Source organism: Xenopus tropicalis, chromosome 7 (genome assembly GCF_000004195.4).
Source record: "Xenopus tropicalis strain Nigerian chromosome 7, UCB_Xtro_10.0, whole genome shotgun sequence".
Classification (NCBI taxonomy): Eukaryota; Metazoa; Chordata; class Amphibia; order Anura; family Pipidae; genus Xenopus; species Xenopus tropicalis.
In genome coordinates, this window is record NC_030683.2 from 108,849,999 (window position 1) to 108,872,354 (window position 22,356).

Sequence of the window (22,356 nt, forward strand, 5' to 3'; positions counted from 1 at the left end):
CATTGGCCATGGATTACTGGCCAGGTGGAAATTCGCTGAGTGCTCATAAACAAGGCCGGATTTCAAAACCGCCCACCCAGAAGCCGCCCCCAGTCGCACGCCTCCCCCCCCCCCGAGTGCGCATGCGCGCGTGACTAGCTGTAGTGCGCATGCGCGAACGGTGCAAGCGGGCATGCGCCGTGGGCCAACTTGCATACGGAGCAATGGAGAGAAGTCCCCATTGCTCCGTATGGGAGCACACATTTGTGGCCTCTCCACAAATCCAGGCCTGCTCATAAATTGACCCCAAGTAACTGTGTAGGGACCCTGGCCCGGAGAAAATCCATGCACGTTATACAATGATACTGACATAAGTGGCGCAACTAGAATTTCCAGTCACTGCATCAATTTAGTGTTACAAAACTTTAGATGTTTTGAGTTGCTACAATTCTGCCCCCCCCTCTCCCCAGCAGTGTGATTCCCCTATTCCCCTGTTACACTGCCAATAAATCAGCCAGCCCTACAATATCATATATTGTTTGCAGAACTGCATATTAGCTGGATTCTGGAGAAGTTTGTAGAATGCCTTCAAACCCTCCCACCAGTTGTGACAGAAAAAGTAAGAATATCACCAGGTTAAAATGCAGGATATAAAGACTGAAGACTTCCCCTTACTGTTAGAGAGACGGAGAGAGAGAGAGAGACACCATGGCCAGAGAGAGAGTAACAGCCACCCGGGCCCTTTGCATGAGGGGATATCTGCTCACAGGTACAGGCACTTACATTACTCCTCTATGTGCTCTCTGTACAATATATAGGGGGCAATGGATCCCCTACTGTCATTTATAAGGCTGTTAGAGGAGTTCTGTGTATTGTAGAGATGAGCGAATTTTTCCGCCATACATGGATTCGCTGTGAAATTCTGGTTTTCACCATCTGCAAATTTTTTTGCAAAACTGCCTCAAAAGTTTGTAGGGACAAAAAGTCACAGACGCGTCAAATAAGTCATGGTGGCATCAAAAAAAGCTGTGTGCTGCCGCATTTCACAATTTTTTTGCCATTTCGGCAAAGCGAAACGGGACAGATTTGCTCATCACTACTGTGCATTTTAATGTAACATAGAAAGCTATAATACCTGAATATACTATAAATGTATTTTTTAAATGGGATGTCATTAAGACAGTCAGCACTCAGTGATGTAACTAGTGGGTAATAATATATAATGTGCCCCGTTGTTGTACAATTTCATACCTCCCAACATTTGAAAAATGTAAAGAGGTACAAAAAGAAATGGCGCGTGGAGCACGGCAGAATTTTATGGCCACGCCCATGCTGTGACCACACCCATTTTACAAAATTTGGCAGGTTATATAAAGTTTGAACACATTTCTGACGGTTTTGGGGTCTTGTTTTGTGTTTTATTACATTTTCACTAAGAAAGGTGAAATTGCCCTTTAAGATATAAGTCCCAGTTAATAATTACAATTGTATCTCAGTGCAGGGGTTGAGTATTCTGGGCTTTCTGCCAAAAGCTACTTATCTAATTAATTTTGAGAAACGTTGTATCTTTTTTAGCGTTCAGTGCAGGAGATCAAAGGGGAAATGTGGGACTTTTCAGTAAGAATCCGGGACTGCGGGCTGAACTGTTAAAGTCGTGACAGTTGGGAGGTATGCGATATGAGGATATTAGAAGTCACCTTGGAGTTCCATTACCTGTATAAAAGCTCAGTGTCATAATTACGCCACTTCAGACGCACGTGACTTTAAGTGTGGGCATCCAGAGGGTCCCCTGCTCAGTCTCACACCCCTGGCACACAGGTCAGACTAGCGTCACAGCACCCCAAAGTCCAACCAACACTCACAAACTCATACACAACTTGCTGCCACCATTCTCATACTTCTTACACTGGTGATGAGAGATGCCAAGCACACTGGTAGGGAAAGGGTTAATGTAAAGAACTGACAGACACACACTCTCCTTACCAGCAATCATAGGGTTAATCAACATGCAGCATGCAGAGGGCTATGGCACACAGTTACACACTCAGAGGTAAGGTACGTTTTAGAGCATCAAGGACAAACTGATTACATTTTATATTTAATATTATAAAAGGTATAACAGTGCATATATAAAACAAGATGTTACATACGATAAAATAAGTACAAACAGTTTTAAAATAAAAGGGAAAAACATAGAAGTCCTATACTGTACCAAGCAGAGTCCTTCTAGTCCTGGAGGCAAGGGGAAACCACAGGATAAACTTCCAATCGAAACTGGTCCTCCAAAGTATATCAACGTATAGTCAGAAGAGCTGACTATTTATCCCAGTTTGCAGGGGATCAGGTAACTGGACACTCCCCCCTCCCTCAGGAATGCAAGGGGAGTCACCATTAGCAGGACACAGTGTGAGTTTTATGGCCTCCTGTGTATGGACTGAGTGTATGGACTGGACCAATGATACAAATGTCCATAACTCCTTGTGGGAACATAATAGAAAGATAAAATTAAAGTCATCAATTCTAAATGATCCCACTCATCCCATACAGACTAAACATCACTACTGTGTGACCTACCCCTGCCCAGATGTTCCTATCTGACAAACCGAGTGCCCAAAGCCAGTCATGTTTAGACTTGTATGACAGGCATATTAAATGAAACATATACTCAGGTTTTGGTACCTCTAATTCACCCCCACGTGGGCTTTCACTCCCTCACATGGCAGGTAGGCAGGCCTGGATTTGTGGAGAGGCCACAAAGGCCCGGGCCTAGGGCGGCAGAAAACTTGGGGCGGCATGCCGCCCCGCCGCACCAAAATTTTAAAAGTTTTGTCCCCATACGGAGCAGTGGGGACTTCTCCCCACTGCTCCGTATGCATGATTTTGCCTACAGCGCATGCGCGCACCCCTCACCCGCTGTTCGCACATGAGCGCGCAAAACCCCACCTCTGCACGCATGCGCACTGGGGGGGGGGGGCGTGCACCCGGGGGCGATTGGGAAATCCGGCCCTGATGGCAGGGCTCTTATCAGCCAGGGATTAGAGCTGGGCATTCCAGGTTGTGAGGCCTTTACACATGGCTGGTTCCAGACCCTAGTGATCAGAGGCCTGTTATATATCTGTTTCTGGCACATTGGGGAAGATTTTTAGGATACCTTGGCCTGCTTGATTAACCCTTACAGGCCTGTATCATGACACTTAGGCTTTTATACGCTCATGGAACTACTCTGTGACTTCTAATATTCTCATATTTTAAAATAGGGGACACATTATTTCCTATGTATTATACAGAATAGTGTATTGTCTCTTTAAAATGAAGGTTCTTATGTCTCTCAATTCACATCTGAATTAACCTCATTTCTTTCTCTCTTTCAGCTCTCTTCAGTGTCTGGATAAATCTGATCTATGGAATCAAAATTCAGGCGATTCCTAAATATCCAGTGGTCAATAAGCCTGTCACCCTCAGTGTCAGTGGGGTCAGCGGGGCCATTCGCTCTTTCTCCTGGTATAGTAGTTCAGCCATTTGGAATTCCTCCCTAATTTTATCATATAATCCAACTTCGAACCCTGTGGAGACACAAGGGCCAAAGTACTTCCCTCGAGCCAGCAGCTTCTCAAATGGATCATTAAGGATCTCAAAACTCTTTACTACAGACAGAGGATATTACACAGTGCAAATCCAGGCAGAAAGTTCAACCCAAGAAACTATTAACCTACCTGTATATGGTAAGTGACTTGCAGGAATAAATAACCCGAGTAGTAATGAGCAAATCTGCAAATCTGGTTCGTTTTACTTTATCGCACCAACTTTTTTTCCATGCAAGATACATGGAAATCTATGGCCTGACCTTTTGTGTGCAGAACACATTTAAGTCTATGGATGTTTTTGTTCACAAATGAAAAGTGTCACTGCAAATATGTTTTACAAAAATATTTACGGTGATGAAATGCAGAATTCATAGGCGGAGGGTGACTTTTTTGTTTGGGGAGGCTAAAGATGGCCCATACACAGACTGACCTACAGCTAATGTGAGACTTAGTGGATTCGCTGCTTGTGTAAAAAATTTACCTCCCAACTACCTCTTGCCGTTCCCACTGACTCCCAGGGATACTGTGCAAAAGTGCAGGGGGGTGCTTTTTTTTACCCTAAAATGTTTAGGATGTAAAAGTATTCATACGTGCACTTCTGTTAGGGGATCTGCAAACATTTGTGTTTGTGATCAGTTAGCTTAAAGGGGTAGTTCACATTCGAATTCACTTTTATTTTTAATGGTTTTTCAGTTATTTAGCTTTTTGTTCAGCAGCTCTCCATTTGGTATTTCAACAGCTATCTGGTTGCTAGGGTCTTATTTACCCTTGCAACCAGGTAGTGGTTTAAACAAGAGATGGGAATATGAATAGTTAAGGGGCCTACTTGGAAAAATAAGTAATACAAAATTATAATAATAATAAAATTGTAGCCTCACAGACAGGGCGATTCTGGACATATAGCCTCCTGAGGCGGCTCCTGGATGCCGCCCCCCCCGCTCCCCAGCGCTTACCTTCTGAGCGCAGGAGCGGGTCCGGGGGCGGTGAGATCGCTAGTGCAAAGTTGCTAGGAATAGGCCATTTCATAACATACTAAAGGTTAACTTAAAAGTAAACCACCCCTTTAGATGTGTTTATGTTAGTTTTATAGCAAGAAAGGCAGTGGGTACTGACTCCCCATTATATACAGTGAGACGCAGTCCGTATTTACAAACCCAGCACATTATATACAGTGAGAAGCAGTGGGTACAGATGGCAGATATTCAGGCCCTGGCACTATAACACTGGCACTGATACACAACATTGGCTCCACTGTAACTTACTATAAATGAACAAAACAATGACAAAAAAAAAAAATAGTAAGTGCAAAAAACAACAACAAATATATAAACACACAATGAGCTTTTTCAGAGGGAAAGAGTTAACACCCTCCATCTGTTAGGGTAGGGGATAGATTATAAATTATTATAGATGTCAGGTTAGGAAAAAAACAATTTAATGTCAGCTAGTGATTCTTTAGAACTGTATAGTTCCTGCGTATAGTACCTGTGTATAGTACCTGTGTATAGTACCCTGTGTGTATAGTACCTGTGTATAGTACCTGTGTATAGTACCTGTGTGTATAGTACCCTGTGTGTATAGTACCTGTGTATAGTTCCTGTGTATAGTGCCTGTGTATAGTACCTGTGGGATGAAATCTGCAGCAAAAGTTGAGAGTTGGTTCTTAGGTAAAGTTACAGCTGCAGATTCTTCTGCAGATTCTTTTTGCAAAATCTCCCGATCCCTGTGTGCATCTGTGCTCTGATTGGTCAATTTTACTGTCTGTCAAGAAAGCTGTGCTCTGATTGGAGAATCCACAAGAAGAAAGATCCAATCGGAGCACAGCAAAACGGGCTTGCAAGAACAGCTTTCCAGGACAGTGCAGAAACGGAGTGAGGTTTTTTTTTTTGTTTTGTTTTTTTTAATGTGCCAAGCAGGTTTGGGGAGGCTTAGCCTCCCCTAGCCTTATGGAAAATCCGCCTATGGCAGAATTTCTCAGTACAGGTATGGGATCCCTTATCCGGAAACCCGTTATCCAGAAAGCTCTGAATTACGGAAAGCCCGTCTCCCATAGACTCCATTTTAATCAAATAATTCAGAATTTTAAAACTGATTTCCTTTTTCTCTGTAATAATTAAACAGTAGCTTGTACTTGATCCCAACTAAGATATAAATAATCCTTATTGAATGCAAAACAATCCTTTTGGGTTTAATTCATGTTTTACTGATTTTTTAGCAGAGTTAAGGTATGGAGATCCAAATTACGGAAAGACCCCTTATCCGGAATACCCTTGGTCCCGAGCATTCTGGATAACGGGTCCTATACCTGTACAACCATACCTGCTAAAAAAAGGTACTCATCACTAAGCCTCTAACAGTTGTCTGAAGTGACTACACTTCCATCTAGTGGTAGAAAAGAGGAACTACCTCTACATAACCTATAAGGCCCTCTTACACATTAGGTATTATGAAATACGTATATTTTTACAACTCCACACACCTATGCTGTATTCAGTACTTGACTGGGAAGCTCCCTGTGCTGCTACACACCATGTCTAAAAAAACAGCTTTCTCAGGGACCCACCTTTCCAAGAACCTCTAGTTAAGACCAAATGGAGCCCTAATGTAGCTAACTGGCTATACAAATCTGGATAATGTTAAAGCACATGTAACACAAACTTCCCTGGGTTACTTTGCAAGGGTTATTAAATCCTTTAACGCATCTCTGCCATTATTATACAAGCTGGACATTTGTTTCCTGCCTAGTCTCCATTACAAAACAAGGTAAGTACCGAGCTATAGGCATGCTTTAGGTTGCTTATGGGTGCCTCATGGTACCCCTGGTATAAGGGCTACCACGTTTTTAATAACAGGTTTAATTTTGGGGGAGGACCGTAATGTCATTTGGGACCAGAGCTATAGCGTAAGGGACAGGAAATGGGTGGACAAGACAGTGAAAGAGTGAATGTCATTGGCTAATGGGCAGGGAAATGGATGGAGTGGGTGGGAAAATGAGGTGGGCCTGTGAGTATAAAGCCTGATCAGTATGGAGAAGGTGGTGGGGTGTGGTTTATAGGTTAATACAAGTTTACCTGCAAGTACATTGACAGTAAAGCCCTTGCCCTGGTGATTTACCAGCTAGGACAGTTAAATACCAGCTACAGTAGGTGGCAACTCTACCTGGTATTTACCCCACTGCCCCCCTCCCACTGGTCCAAGCAAGCTCCACAGTTTGTAAACCTCTGCGCTTGAGTGTTCTTAAGTTCTTTATCCATATGAAATCACTCATTAGAACGGCTGACATAAAGAAGCACTTTTATAAATACATTTTTTTCGTGGATCTTTTGTATTACATGAACATTAGTGACTGCTGTAGAGTGTAAATCACATTAATATATTTATTTCTCCCATCTCCTGTCCCTGTGTTGTTGTTGTTTTATCTACAGTGCCATTGGCCAAACCAACGATCAAAATAGCCAGCCGGCGGCCAATGAAATATGAAGAAGTCACTCTTTCCTGTGATTCAGACACTTCCAGAGAGATACAAAGATACTCATGGAGCAGAATCAATGGACCATTTCCTTCTGGAGTCAAATTTTGGGAAAATAATAGAACTATGACTATTCCCAGAATAATACCATCAGATGTTGGGCAGTACCAGTGTGAAACAGAGAATCCAGTCAGCAAGAATATTAGTGAGCCCTACACACTGTCCCTATACTGTAAGTAACAATTCATTGTGATGCCTATACACATACCTACAGTAACTATACACATACCCACAGTAACTGTACATATAAACTATACAGTATTAACTGTGCTCAGTGTAGAGTCTATACTGTGTGTATTGATTGTATTTGTGGAGAAATGTGGTGTCTGCTGGTGCCTACAGTATGGTGGCTATAGACTGGTCCTTGGTAACATCACAAAAGTGAGGCTGCTGGCTCCCAACTATGCTCAGTGACATGCCAGAAAAGGCAAACAGTATTGCTTCATCATGATAAAACTGCAAACGAACCCACTTTGGGGAAATTTGTATGCAGTCTTATCAAAAGGTATGGTCACTAAAGGGTTGGTTACTTGAAATGTAGGTTGGTTAAGCCTTGAAAACCTGAAGGAGAATCTATGAAGGAAAAAGACAAGCAAAGTTAGGAGATATATATGAGGGGGTTAATTAATATGACCTTGGAGAGAAGTACAAGAGCAGTAATGTGCGCACCCCTTAAGGTGGCCATACACGCACCGATAATATCGTACGAAACCTCGTTTCGTATGATATTTGGTGCGTGTATGGTATGTCGGCGAGTCGACCGATATCGCAGGAAGCTGCTGATATCGGCCGACTTGCCGATCGGACCAGTTGGAAAATTTTGATCGGGCGCCATAGAAGGCGTCTAATCAAAATCTCCCTTCAGCGCTGAATCGGCAGAAGGAGGTAGAAATCCTATTGTTTCTACCTCCTTACCTGCCGATTCAGCCCTGAATGGTGTGTGGCGGATCTGACGATGTTTCGTGCGACCATCGGTCGTCAGATCGCCACGTGTATGGCCAGCTTCAGTGCTCATTCAGAGAGCACATTTGTCTGTCAGTGGGGTCTGGCTAGGGTTGCCACCTTTTGGTGGACTAAATGCTGGACGGGGCATGTGATGTCAGTGGGCAGGGATGTGATGTCATGTGGGAGGGCTGGTGACATCAGGGGTGGGGCTGTGACATGGTGACAGGGCATTCCAACACACACAAATGTGGCGCATGCTTTTGCTTCTAGCTTGGTACCCTTTTAGGGTTGCCACCTTTGCTGGGTTATAAACCCGGACATAGCGGAGTGCATGATGATGTCAGCGGTGTGCATCACTAATTATAAAAACCGCTGACTTCATTAAGCAACATCATCATGTGATGACATTCTGGCCGCAGGATGATGTCGGGGGTGGGGTTACTGCATCCGCCAGGCACAATAACGAGGATTTCTGCCCAGTTTTGGCCCAAGCAGCCCTTTAAAAAAACAGGCTGTCTAGGTCAGAACCAGAAAGGTGGCAACTCTATACACTTTGGGTCACTGTAAGAGGAGATTGTGTGGCTTATTTACAGTGGCTAGGTGCAAGCATTGGTGCAGAATAGAGGACAGCTGGTTGCAAGGTTACCTGACAGGTTGCAAGGTTTTCAGACTGCCAGGAAATGAGCCTGTAGCAGTGGATGGAGGAATTGTGCTAACGGCGTGCTAGATGCCAAGGTACCCCCACCCACGAGCTCAGGTTTGCCCTTCAGTGTTCCCCTGTGGCATTGTGCTGTGTGACACCAGTACCAGCAGGTTTTTATGGTTGTGAATGTTCCCAGATATACTGTGTTGTTTCTATTTACAGGTGTCTGTGTGGAGCCGTGTAGTTGTACAGGTGTTTGTGTCGCCATTGTGGGAAGTGTACTGATCCTCTCTGCAATAATTCTACTGTTAATGAGAAGTATCCTTTCAGTGAGATAAGGGCAGGCAGGTAAGTCGGTGCCCTAGGCATGGCCCCCAGCCGTAAATGCACCAATTGTACATGTGCCGATTGCCTAGGGCAGGGGTACCCCACCTCATATTCCTGTCTAGTAAATATTCCTGAGGTCCTGGTAAGTGCTGAACAAATTGGCAAATTGGCACATTAGTCACACACACAAATTGGCAAATTAGTTACACACACAAACTGGCACATTAGTTACACACACAAACTGGCACATTAGTTACATACACAAACTGGCACATTAGTAGGGTTGCCACCTTTTGTAGTTTCTAATACTGCCCAGGGTAGGGGCGTGTCTATGAGAGGGCAGGTTGATTATGCCAGGGGCGGGGTCATGGTGTGATGGGGGTGGAGTTGTGATGTCACTGACCACAGCTAGCAATAGTGAATAGTGCGGGGTATGGGGACAACCTGGTAAGTGAGGCGAGCTGGGTGTTTCAGAGGCGGATTGGGGGTTTTCCGAGGCCAGAGGACTAGTTATTACAGATTTACCGGCAGTTACATTTCTGGTAAATTTGTAATACTGGCCCTGGCCTTGGCTGGTTACCGGCTAGGCTGGTGAAATACCAGCTGGTTGGCAACCCTACACATTAGGGATGCAGATGAGTCAGTTCTTCAAAATATGTTGCACTGCTTCAAGCAGGAGAACTTCTTTCTCTGATATGGAGCATTACAGCTCACTTAGGAGCACTTAGCTCTAATGCTCAACCCAGGAATCCCTGGAAATTAGCAGCATTGATTTAAAAAACAAGTTTACAAGGGTTTACAAGGGGGTTTGCACTGCAGGAGATGGTTAAATCTGAATGATCATCATTAACACTTGTAAAACATGATAAATGGTTCTTAAATCTGTCCCTAAGTAAAAAAAATAGCTAACTGCAGTAATGTAAATTAACCCAACAATTCCATGATAATATGACCAGTGATGGGATGTCATTAGGCCTCACATCAAATTTAATTTAGGGCCCCAAACCAAGATACAGTTTATTAAATTTGCTCATTAATTAGGGTCTTACTGCCCCCCCCCCCCCCCCCCCCCGCCAATGCTGCTTTCTCTGTATTGGCCTGTGTTGGTGCTTCCCGGCGAATGGTGCCTCTTGCAGTCTCTGACTAATTTTGACTTAAACCTGCAATTATTTCTTCCTATCTTCCTTAATTTCATTCTTGCAAGATAAATATGTTTCAGTTCAAACAACAGGACAAGCTAATAGACATGATGGAACTGCACACAATCACAATGGAACAAGGGTGAGTGTTTGTCTGTGGATCTATCCCTACAATGCAGCAACAGACAGTCAAATATCTGGAACGCAGTAAAAGCGCGTCAGGAGGATTAATGTTAGAATAAGGCTACTATTTTAACCACTTCTACTGGGTTATGGAGTGTGTACTGAGGCCTTTATGCATTCATCTGCTTTCCTGCCTTCCCAATCGGGATCACAAATAACATCACCACAAAAGAGACCCCCATAAAGCTCTGCACCATTACCAAGAAAATTAAACAGGCTGAAGGATTCCAGGAATAAACAAAAACTCAAGTGTTATTAATCCCCTTAACCCTTTTACTGCCAGCCATTTTGGTCAAAGCGGAACTTGTATTGCCAGACAGTTTTTGAACATTTTGCACTGTTTCACTTTAGGGGCCTTTCCTCGGGGGGACTTTTAGTTTACCAAGGAAAACAATATATCGTTTTTTTCAGAACAACCTAAGCTTTCAAAATATGGTAGAATTTGTGTGTAATTCCAATTCTGTAACAAGATATAGGCTTCTAAATGTCTAAAAATGCAAAAAAAATCAAATTTTCCATAATATAATCACACATACTAGAAACAAAAATTATTTTATGCACGAATATACAACTGATTTGGAAAGTCCCATGTCTCCTGAACGTGCAAATACCAAATATATATAGTTTTATGGAGATTTCTCACTTGTATAGGTCAAAAACTCCCAGCAGTACACTACCAAATTCCCAAAGCACTGCTCCAAAAAAACTGCATACTTTGGATTTCAAGGCCAAAATTCCACTAACAGAAGGTTTATCCCAGAAAATTGTACATTTTTGGAAAGAACAGATTCTGGGGAATACAGAATAGGCACAACTGTCTGTCTACTCCAAACTATCAAGTCGCAATGCTTTCCTAAAGTTATTGGTTTTTATCAAAATTTGTGATTTTTTTTAAAAATCGCTTCAAAGCTTCTAGTCTATAGTATCTTATCTCCTACAGGTCATAAAGTAACCAAATAAAACACCCTAAATATGAATGCCTGGGGTCCACTGAACAGTTTGATGCCCAATATGTATAGGTTTACCTAAGTATGTGGCATGTAGGGGCCCCAATGTGAACATACCCCATATGAACTGTCATTTCTGTCATTTCAGCTTCTGCAAAATCAACACATTTACATCATTATATGTGGGATGAAGCTAGTAAAAAGTACGCTCACCCCAGAAAGTCATATATTTTTGGAAAGTACACATTCCCCCGAATCTAAAATGGGTACCCATGTCTTTCTACTCCAAAGTACCAAGCCGCACAGCTTTTCTAAAGTTAGCAATTTTGATGACATTTCCAAAAATCCCCTCAAAGCTTCCATTTTGAAGCATCTTATCTCCCACATAGCATTAGGTACCAAGATAAAACACCCTGAATTTTAACACCAGGGGTCCACTGAACAGTTTGATGCCCAATATGTATAGGTTTACCCAAGTATGTGGCATGTAGGGGCCCGAATGTGAACATACCCCCATATATACTGTCATTTCTGTCATTTCAGCTTCTGCAAAATCAACACATTTACATCATTATATGTGGGATAAAGCTAGTAAAAAGTATGCTCACCCCAGAAAGTCATATATTTTTGGAAAGTACACATTCCCCCGAATCTAAAATGGGTACCTATGTCTTTCTACTCCAAAGTACCAAGCCGCACAGCTTTTCTAAAGTTAGCAATTTTGATGACATTTCCAAAAATCCCCTCAAAGCTTCCACTTTGAAGCATCTTATCTCCCACATAGCATTAGGTACCAAGATAAAACACCCTGAATTTGAACGCCAGGGGTCCACTGAACAGTTTGATGCCCAATATGTATAGGTTTACCTAAGTATGTGGCATGTAGGGGCCCCAATGTGAACATACCCCCATATGAACTGTCATTTCTGTCATTTCAGCTCCTGCAAAATCAACACATTTACATTATTATATGTGGGATAAAGCTACAAAAAAGTACGCTCACCCCAGAAAGTCATATATTTTTGGAAAGTACACATTCCCCCGAATCTAAAATGGGTACCCATGTCTTTCTACTCCAAAGTACCAAGCCGCACAGCTTTTCTAAAGTTAGCAATTTTGATGACATTTCCAAAAATCCCCTCAAAGCTTCCACTTTGAAGCATCTTATCTCCCACATAGCATTAGGTACCAAGATAAAACACCCTGAATTTGAACACCAGGGGTCCACTGAACAGTTTGATGCCCAATATGTATAGGTTTACCCAAGTATGTGGCATGTAGGGGCCCGAATGTGAACATACCCCCATATATACTGTCATTTCTGTCATTTCAGCTCCTGCAAAATCAACACATTTACATCATTATATGTGAGATAAAGCTACAAAAAAGTACGCTCACCCCAGAAAGCCATATATTTTTGGAAAGTACACATTCCCCCGAATCTAAAATGGGTACCCATGTCTTTCTACTCCAAAGTACCAAGCCGCACAGCTTTTCTAAAGTTAGCAATTTTGATGACATTTCCAAAAATCCCCTCAAAGCTTCCATTTTGAAGCATCTTATCTCCCACATAGCATTAGGTACCAAGATAAAACACCCTGAATTTGAACGCCAGGGGTCCACTGAACAGTTTGATGCCCAATATGTATAGGTTTACCCAAGTATGTGGCATGTAGGGGCCCGAATGTGAACATACCCCCATATATACTGTCATTTCTGTCATTTCAGCTCCTGCAAAATCAACACATTTACATCATTATATGTGAGATAAAGCTACAAAAAAGTACGCTCACCCCAGAAAGCCATATATTTTTGGAAAGTACACATTCCCCCGAATCTAAAATGGGTACCCATGTCTTTCTACTCCAAAGTACCAAGCCGCACAGCTTTTCTAAAGTTAGCAATTTTGATGACATTTCCAAAAATCCCCTCAAAGCTTCCATTTTGAAGCATCTTATCTCCCACATAGCATTAGGTACCAAGATAAAACACCCTGAATTTGAACGCCAGGGGTCCACTGAACAGTTTGATGCCCAATATGTATAGGTTTACCTAAGTATGTGGCATGTAGGGGCCCCAATGTGAACATACCCCCATATATACTGTCATTTCTGTCATTTCAGCTCATGCAAAATCAACACATTTACATCATTATATGTGGGATAAAGCTACAAAAAAGTACGCTCACCCCAGAAAGTCATATATTTTTGGAAAGTACACATTCCCCCGAATCTAAAATGGGTACCCATGTCTTTCTACTCCAAAGTACCAAGCCGCACAGCTTTTCTAAAGTTAGCAATTTTGATGACATTTCCAAAAATCCCCTCAAAGCTTCCACTTTGCAGCATCTTATCTCCCACATAGTGTTAGGTACCAAGATAAAACACCCTAAATTTGAACGCCAGGGGTCCACTGAACAGTTTGATGCCCAATATGTATAGGTTTACCTAAGTATGTGGCATGTAGGGGCCCCAATGGGAACATACCCCCATATGATCTATCATTTCAGCTCCTGCAAAATCAACACATTTACATCCTTTATGTGGGATAATGCTACAAAAAAAGTACATTCACCCCAGAAAGCCATATATTTTTGGAAAATACACATCCCCCCGAATCTATAATGGGTAAATATTTCTTATTGCTACAAAGTACCAAGCTGTAAAGCTTTCCTAAGTTTGCAGATTTATATGACATTTTCGAAAATCGCATAAAAATGTTGCAATTTGCCGCATTTATCTCTCACAATTTCTTGATAAAGATCAGATAAAGACAAATCACCCCAAAAAGGAACACCAGAGGTCTACTGAACAGTTTGATGCCCAATATGCATAGATATACCAAAGTCTGCGGTATGTATTGAACCCAAAATGAAAATAGCGCATAAGGATTTCTCGCCTGCCAGCTCAGCTTTTGCACACAGAGCCCCCTGTCAGTGTATTATGTGCCAAAACTTCCCCTAACTATACAGATCCCCCACAAAACCATATATTTTTGGAAAGTACACATTCTGACAAATCCAACAAGGGTAAAGAGTCCTTTCTACACCAAAGTACCAATCTGCAGAGCTTTCCTAAAGTTATTGGTTTTTATGACATTTCAGAAAATCGCCTAAAAATGTTGCAATTTGTCGCATTTATCTCACACAATTTCTTGCGTACAAAGGCAAGTCACCCCAAATAGGAACACCAGAGGCCTACTGAACAGTTTGATGCCCAATATGCATAGATATACCAAAGTCTGCAGTATGTACTGAACCCTAAATGAAAATAGCGCATAAGGATTTCTCGCCTGCCAGCTCAGCTTTTGCACACAGAGCCCCCTGTCAGTGTATTATGTGCCAAAACTTCCCCTAACTATACAGAGACCCCCACAAAACCATATATTTTTGGAAAGTACACATTCTGACAAATCCAACAAAGGTAAAGAGTCCTTTCTACACCAAAGTACCAAGCCGCAAAGCTTTCCTAAAGTTATCGGTTTTTATGACATTTCAGAAAATCGCCTAAAAATGTTGCAATTTGCCGCATTTATCTCACACAATTTCTTGCGTACAAAGGCAAGTCACCCCAAATAGGAACACCAGAGGCCTACTGAACAGTTTGATGCCCAATATGCATAGATATACCAAAGTCTGCGGTATGTACTGAACCCTAAATGAAAATAGCGCATAAGGATTTCTCGCCTGCCAGCTCAGCTTTTGCACACAGAGCCCCCTGTCAGTGTATTATGTGCCAAAACTTCCCCTAACTATACAGATCCCCCACAAAACCATATATTTTTGGAAAGTACACATTCTGACAAATCCAACAAGGGTAAAGAGTCCTTTCTACACCAAAGTACCAATCTGCAGAGCTTTCCTAAAGTTATTGGTTTTTATGACATTTCAGAAAATTGCCTAAAAATGTTGCAATTTGTCACATTTATCTCACACAATTTCTTGCGTACAAAGGCAAATCACCCCCAATAGGAACACCAGAGGCCTACTGAACAGTTTGATGCCCAATATGCATAGATATACCAAAGTCTGCGGTATGTACTGAACCCTAAATGAAAATAGCGCATAAGGATTTCTCGCCTGCCAGCTCAGCTTTTGCACACAGAGCCCCCTGTCAGTGTATTATGTGCCAAAACTTCCCCTAACTATACAGATCCCCCACAAAACCATATATTTTTGGAAAGTACACATTCTGACAAATCCAACAAGGGTAAAGAGTCCTTTCTACACCAAAGTACCAATCTGCAGAGCTTTCCTAAAGTTATTGGTTTTTATGACATTTCAGAAAATTGCCTAAAAATGTTGCAATTTGTCGCATTTATCTCACACAATTTCTTGCGTACAAAGGCAAGTCACCCCAAATAGGAACACCAGAGGCCTACTGAACAGTTTGATGCCCAATATGCATAGATATACCAAAGTCTGCGGTATGTACTGAACCCTAAATGAAAATAGCGCATAAGGATTTCTCGCCTGCCAGCTCAGCTTTTGCACACAGAGCCCCCTGTCAGTGTATTATGTGCCAAAACTTCCCCTAACTATACAGAGACCCCCACAAAACCATATATTTTTGGAAAGTACACATTCTGATGAATTCAAAATAGGTAAAGTTATTTTTGTACACCAAAGTTACACCTGGCAAAGCTACGCTAAAAACAGATCAGGAACACTTATATAGGGATAAAATGTGATAAAACCACAAAAATTGTGCAAATCAGTGAAACAACAAAATAAGTTACATGACAGTGTAATTAGTGGCCAGAATATCTGATCCAATAGTTACGCTGTCAAAATAAACAGTTTTTAGGTAAAAGAAAATAAAAACAAAGTGGTAAAATGAAAAAAAAAAAAAAAAAAAAAAAAAAAAAAAAAAACCAAAGTGTTTGTGTATACATGTGTGTACATGTGTAAAAGTTGTGTGATAGTGTGTAAGTGTGTATATGAGTGTAAATAAGTGTATAAAAGTGTGAAAAATTAAAAAAAAAAAATTAAAAAAAAAAAAAAATGCTAAAATGTGTGCTGTAAGTGTGTGTAAATGTATGTAAGTGTGTATAAATGTATGTAAATGTGTGTATAAGTGTGTAAAAGTGTGTAAATGCAATAAAAAAAAAAGTCCTTACCTGTTCCTGAAGACCCGATCGCCTCCTTCCTCATTTGGGCCGGCGCTGGGGGAGAGGGAGGAAGCAGGAAGCAGCAGATGCGATGCAATCGCGTCTGCTGCTTCCTGGAGGGTCCTGCGAGCGATCGGCTCGCAGGACCCTGATGACAGCCCCCCTGGCACATTGCCCAGGGGGGCTGTCATTGTTAGAAGCCCTCTGCAGCGGCGGCACATGCCGCCGCTGCAGAGGGCAGCGCTTAAACGCCAACGACGTATGAGACACGTCGTTGGCGTTTAAGCCCTTTTACTGCCAGCACGTATGCCATACGTGCTTGGCAGTAAAAGAGTTAAATTACCTAGGTGCCACCCATCCTTATATACAGATAAAATTAGCATTGGGTAAGAAATTTTCCCTTAGGGAACTTCAAGCAGAACATAAAGTGAGGGAATAATTTTGTGCCTGGCTATTAGGCACTAATGTGCGAGTTACACAGCATCTCACTTTCCCTTATAATAGTAAGAAATGGGCAGGAAAGATGTCCACCCCGATTAGGATGAAATATTACAAATAACTGTCATGCTGGACCAGTTAGGTCCCAAAAAGTCCATAAAGGGTTAAGTTTTCAATTTAGAAGTCTGCTTGGAATCCACAATTGAAGGAAACCCCTCACGGTAGGGGGTAATTCACAAATACCCCCTAAATGACACTGAAGTCGGGCTGGCTGGCGAGGTGTGAAGAGCCAGAATTAATCAAAAGGGTAACCAAATTATCCTACCTGTGCTACAGTGGGGTCTGTCTCTTCTTAGCAGATTGTTAGCTAATATTTCTCTGGGCCCATAAAATAAATACCGTATACTAAAAATAAAAATCATGGTGCCCAGTCATTAGCTTGTAGCTAGGGCTCCCCACAGACTCCAAACCCTCCCGCGTTATGATGATCCATTGTGGGATTATCTCATATTCTGATAAAACCAGAATAACATGGGTTAGGCCTGATGTGTTTGGTGTCTATGAAAAGAGAATTCCATTTCCCACATAATGCACATGGTTCTATAATTCTGGTCAATACCCATAAGTATTTAAGGATAGCTGGAAAATAAAAATGTCAGCAGGACAGCCCGTAACCAAATAGTGACCCGCCCTCACCTTTCTCATTGGATGCGGGTGTGAACTTTGTAAACTGGGGGTGTGAACCTTGTGAACTGTATATCAATGGCCCAGACAGCTGGGAACATATATGCCTTTGGGGACCGAGCTGCTCGGGAGGTATATGTCGCTATTTCTCTGTCCCCCCGGAAACAGGAATTACATAGGATCATTCAATTGGTGATGTATGTAGGTTTCTGCATTTCTATTCCTTTTTATTTCATAACTGTTCTGCAACATGTATGTCTTTTTGTAACATTCACTGTTTTTGTATAACATATGCACTGTCCACTTTGGATTATTAAATATAACATTTAATAAGTTTTTTCTTTGTGCTCTATTGAACCTTTATGCCTTAAAAAGAGTGTGTATGTAAATATGTTTTTAACCCCTTGCTAGTTATAAGGAAAGTGTGTCTTCTTAACCTTTTGTTTGCTGGCAGGAAAGTTTTGTGTTGTCTGTAGACTAACTTGCACTGTCTGTGGGAGTGCGTAGCTAGGAAGTCTGGAACGATTTGCCTCTGTAAAGTGTCAGTGTGCAATAGAACCTTTAGACTTGGGTGCTTGCGGCCTTTAAACGCGGTGGTGGCAGTTTGTTAAGTTTAGGTGGGTTGGGGCTGTTTGGGGTTTGATTGCATGAGTTAGCGAGAAACTGTGTAGTTGATGTGTTAAGCCTTACAGCTGCCCGCCTGGTCACGTACGTCTGTGTGAAATATTACAAATAACCATTTAGCTATTAACATGAAACAATTGTAACCATGGGGAATTCCAATTCCTGCTCTGATCCTGCTCAGTCGGTGCCTTTCCCTTTTTTAAAATGAAACCTCAAGGCACTGATGCGGGTTTATTGCTTTCATTCACGGCTCACCAAAAGAGTGCCACGTAAATGATTTATCCCCCCCAGAGAATATTACCCATGAACATTAAAATTCTTCTCAACCCCCCTCAACTCCTAAAGAAGCTTTATGGCAGTCTTTTTTATGGTCACATTATTTGTGATCCCGACGGAACTCACTTTCTACACATACTAATCTTTCCATATACTCACTTTTTTAAAAGGCTTTTGCAAACTTACATTGCACACACACAGTTACATTGCACATACACACAGTATATAAATTACACACTCCTATAAACACCTTTATGCCTTTTTAGCTGTTAATTAATTTGTCTGCCCCAAAAACTGTTCATTGCACAGTGAGACTGAGCCATATAAAGCAAGACACTCGTTCTGAGAATAAAAATAAGTCTTTTTCTGATTAATACTGGATATTTCCAGGGGATATCCCTGCAGTGAGCACCAATTATGAGCTTCCCGGCGCGCCACACCTAAATAAAGTTTCATGCGCAGTGAGACTAGTGAATGTGGAATTTTGACCACTGCATTAATCATTTTTAATGGTTTCTATTGATTTTGTTTAGTTTAGTGGAAAATGACCAGTTAGTCTGCATTTAACCCGCTTACCTTTACGTGATCGACAAGGCCGTTCCTTTCTACCTAGAGTGTTAAGGATTAGCAGAGAGTGGGTGCTTGTGTTGCTCACAAAACATAGAAACATGTTTATTAAAGAGAAAGGAACATATCAAACTATTCCGGTTATCCCTTTATTCTTTCAGGGACAAAACACCACAGAGGGACCTTCATACCCGGTAGGTTGTTTCCCTACAGATATTCAATGTAAACAATTTTGCTCATTACTAATAATGAAGTCATGTGGGGGTAAGATGCTGCAAAATGCTGCAAATACAAATAAAACATACATTTGTAGAAAAGAGAAAGAATAAGCGAATCAGTGCCCTGCTTTGCTTGGCGAATGACATTCATATACAGTAGATCCATTTTTTCTTTTTATTGTTTTTTAGGAATACAGCACGGTGGACTCTGGATACACAGTAAGCTCTTTCCCTCCAGATAGCTCAGAGCAAACACTTATGAACAGATATACAGTTAAGGTCCCCATACAGTGGCAGATCTGCTCGCTTGGCGATGTCGCTAAGCGAGCGGATCTTCTCCCAATATTCTACGGGTGGGCGATATTGGGAGAATCCAGGGTAATTCGATCGTTTGGCCCTGGGTCCAAACGATCGAATTATAATGATGGGCATAGGCAATGAGCCGATGCAGTCCCTGATCCGACTAGATTTTCTAACCTGCCCAATTGAGATCTGGCCGATTTCAGGCCAGATATCAGTCGGGCAGGCCCATCGGAAGTGCCCATACACGTGTATGGGGACCTTTAGGTGTGATGTTGCTTTCAGCAGATAAAAGCTCAACCTTGTTCAGTTCTGGGAAAAATACTGAAACATCGGTCTAAGCAGCAGGACCCAGTAAAATGCAAACAACTGCATACAAGCAATTGTTTGACAAAGTGAAAGTATTGAGGCCCTTGCTGCTTGTTGGGTCTGAGGAACAGGGCTCTGAGGCTTTGGTTTCACCAACTGGTTGAAAAGTACTGGCAGGATGTTAGAAGGGGTCAGAATCCAGTATGGCAGCAGGGGAAGGCTCTAGCCATGGCCGTGCTTTTTTCAATGTTGAATTTAGATGAAGGCCCACCTAATCACCCTCCCGTGGGCTAGCATCCTTGCCCAAAAAGGGTCTGCTTTCGTTTATCCCTGATATACCTTGGGCGATTTCTGATTCAGCTGAATGAAAGGATTCTATGGATCTCTGCCTAGAATACACCATAATACAAACCAAACTCCCACCTAATATGCCCTATGCAGTGCACAAGTTTATAACATTACACAGTAGAGCCTGAGCTTAAAGCAGCATATCTTTTAAAGACCTGTAGATAAGATTAAATGCTTCAGACACTGATAAATTTTGGGAAATGATTTATAAAGTTTCACTTTTGCAGGGGCTCCAAGATCGGCCAAATCAAACCTACAGTGACCTTAATATAGGAGGGACAAGACATGGATAATTCATATTAATAAAGCTGTTATATCATGGCACCCTCAGCATCCCCTCCTTGCTGTACATTTTATCCTTAGTTTTGTGATTATAAAGTTGTTTATGTTATATGTGTTTTATGTTCCTGTGCCAATTACAGGAGTAACTCAGAATAGAGTGCCTGGGAATGTGGCACCAAAAACACTGCCAGCACCTGTTAGACCTGCATACTAGTGGGGTGCCACATAGCTGGTATGTAGGTGCCACCTGGCACATCCCTGCCTTGCTCTCATTAAGGGCACTTGTACCCCTTCCATAGTAAATGAGCCACTGTATGACTTCTCCTGGCAAAAGGTGGATACAAATGTGCTAGTGAAAAAGCTGCTGCTCCTCACTTATTTAACAAGGAATTTAAAAGAGCAATAACACCAAAAAATGAAAGACTCCTCTGTGCATCAACATATAACATAAGAACAGTACATCCTTCACTAGTTAAAGCGGTATGTTCTCCAGAAACTCAAATAATTTATATCAGTGAAGCTGCTGTGTAGCAATAGGGGGAATAAAGTGGATATAGGCCTATAAGGCACAAGAATTATGCCATTGTCATTATGATTTTTTACATCCACAATGAATCACATCAATTCATCAGATCAGTCAAGTCAAATCCAATAAGTATTTCAGAAAGGCATCATTGTGCTTCATATAAAGAGAATGCAATCAGTAATTAAATGTAACCACCCATGTCCCACACCTCCTGGTGTGAAAGATCCAACCACATTAGGGTGGCACAAACAACATTCAGTATTACAGTAAATATTTGATTAGCCAGATGGAATTTTAGAAGAATACTCTATGGGCTTGATTCACTAAAGTGCGATAAAATGTGCGCTATTTTTAGTGTGCGCTATAAATTTTACCGCGTCTTAATTTTGGCGATTTTTCGCACGATTCACTATAAGCATACTTGCGCTTTTTTACGCGCGATATTGCATGCGTTATTTAACTCGCGAAGACTATTTCAATGCGGTATTTGCCGGTACATGCGCTAAATTACGCACGCGAATAGTCGCCGCATATGAATGGTAGCATAGAAATAGTGTATAAAAATTGTCGCCAAATATAAATGGTGTATATAAATATTAGCCACATATAAATGGAATCATATAAATAGTAGATGCTTATAAATAGTAGCCACTAGTGATGAGCAAATGTGTTCTGGTTATCTTTAGTGAAAAATTAGCAAATCTTTCGAAAGATCCACGAAACGGCAAAAATGTTGCGCGGGCAAAAAAATTGTTGCCCGTGACTATTATTTTTTGACGCTTGTATAAATTTTTGGATGTGCGTTGAATTTTTGCGTGGCGAATTTTTTCATGCGTTTTGCCATTGGCGGATTGTTTTGCGAAACGCATGAAAAAATCCGCCGCAAAAAAATTCAACGCACGTCCAAAAATTCGCTGCAAATCCATGCATGGCGAAACATTTCATCACTTGTAGCCAAATATAAATAGTCGCGCAAATGAACGCACGCCATGTTAGCCATACACGCCAATACTTGCGGAAAATGACTGTATTAAAAAACATTTCGCTGCAAACTGGCGGCTGCGTCACTCTAGGGGAAACACAGACTTCAATAAATAACACTGCAAACATTGCAAAAAACTCATTTACTGTACTTTTCTATAATTTTTCGCCTGCCTGTAGTAGGAGTTAATTTTTAGTAAAATTGAGTAAAAAGACACAGACTTGAATAAATAACACTGTAAGTCCATATTTTATTGCAAAAAAATCATTTACTGTACTTTTCTATAATTTTTCGCCTGCCTGTAGTAGGAGTTAATTTTCGCATAGCCGAATGCGATATTTAGCGCGCAAAAGTTATAGTGAATCATGCGATCGTATTCTTTTCAGCGCGGAAATTAACGCATGCGGTAAAACTAGC

At 41.6% G+C, this 22,356-nt stretch overlaps 1 protein-coding gene across 1 annotated transcript; it reads left to right on the forward strand.

Moving 5' to 3' along the window:
* The first annotated feature begins 485 nt into the window (after positions 1-485).
* Positions 486-20,479, forward strand: ceacam19lx (carcinoembryonic antigen-related cell adhesion molecule 19 like gene X). The gene is made up of 8 exons (XM_002942461.5): positions 486-748; positions 3,351-3,701; positions 6,989-7,264; positions 8,903-8,998; positions 10,212-10,288; positions 19,136-19,168; positions 19,382-19,411; positions 20,377-20,479. Exons 1-8 carry the CDS (start codon positions 688-690, stop codon positions 20,440-20,442), a joined length of 990 nt encoding a protein of 329 aa, XP_002942507.1. The 5' UTR covers positions 486-687; the 3' UTR covers positions 20,443-20,479.
* Positions 20,480-22,356: the final 1,877 nt, after the last annotated feature.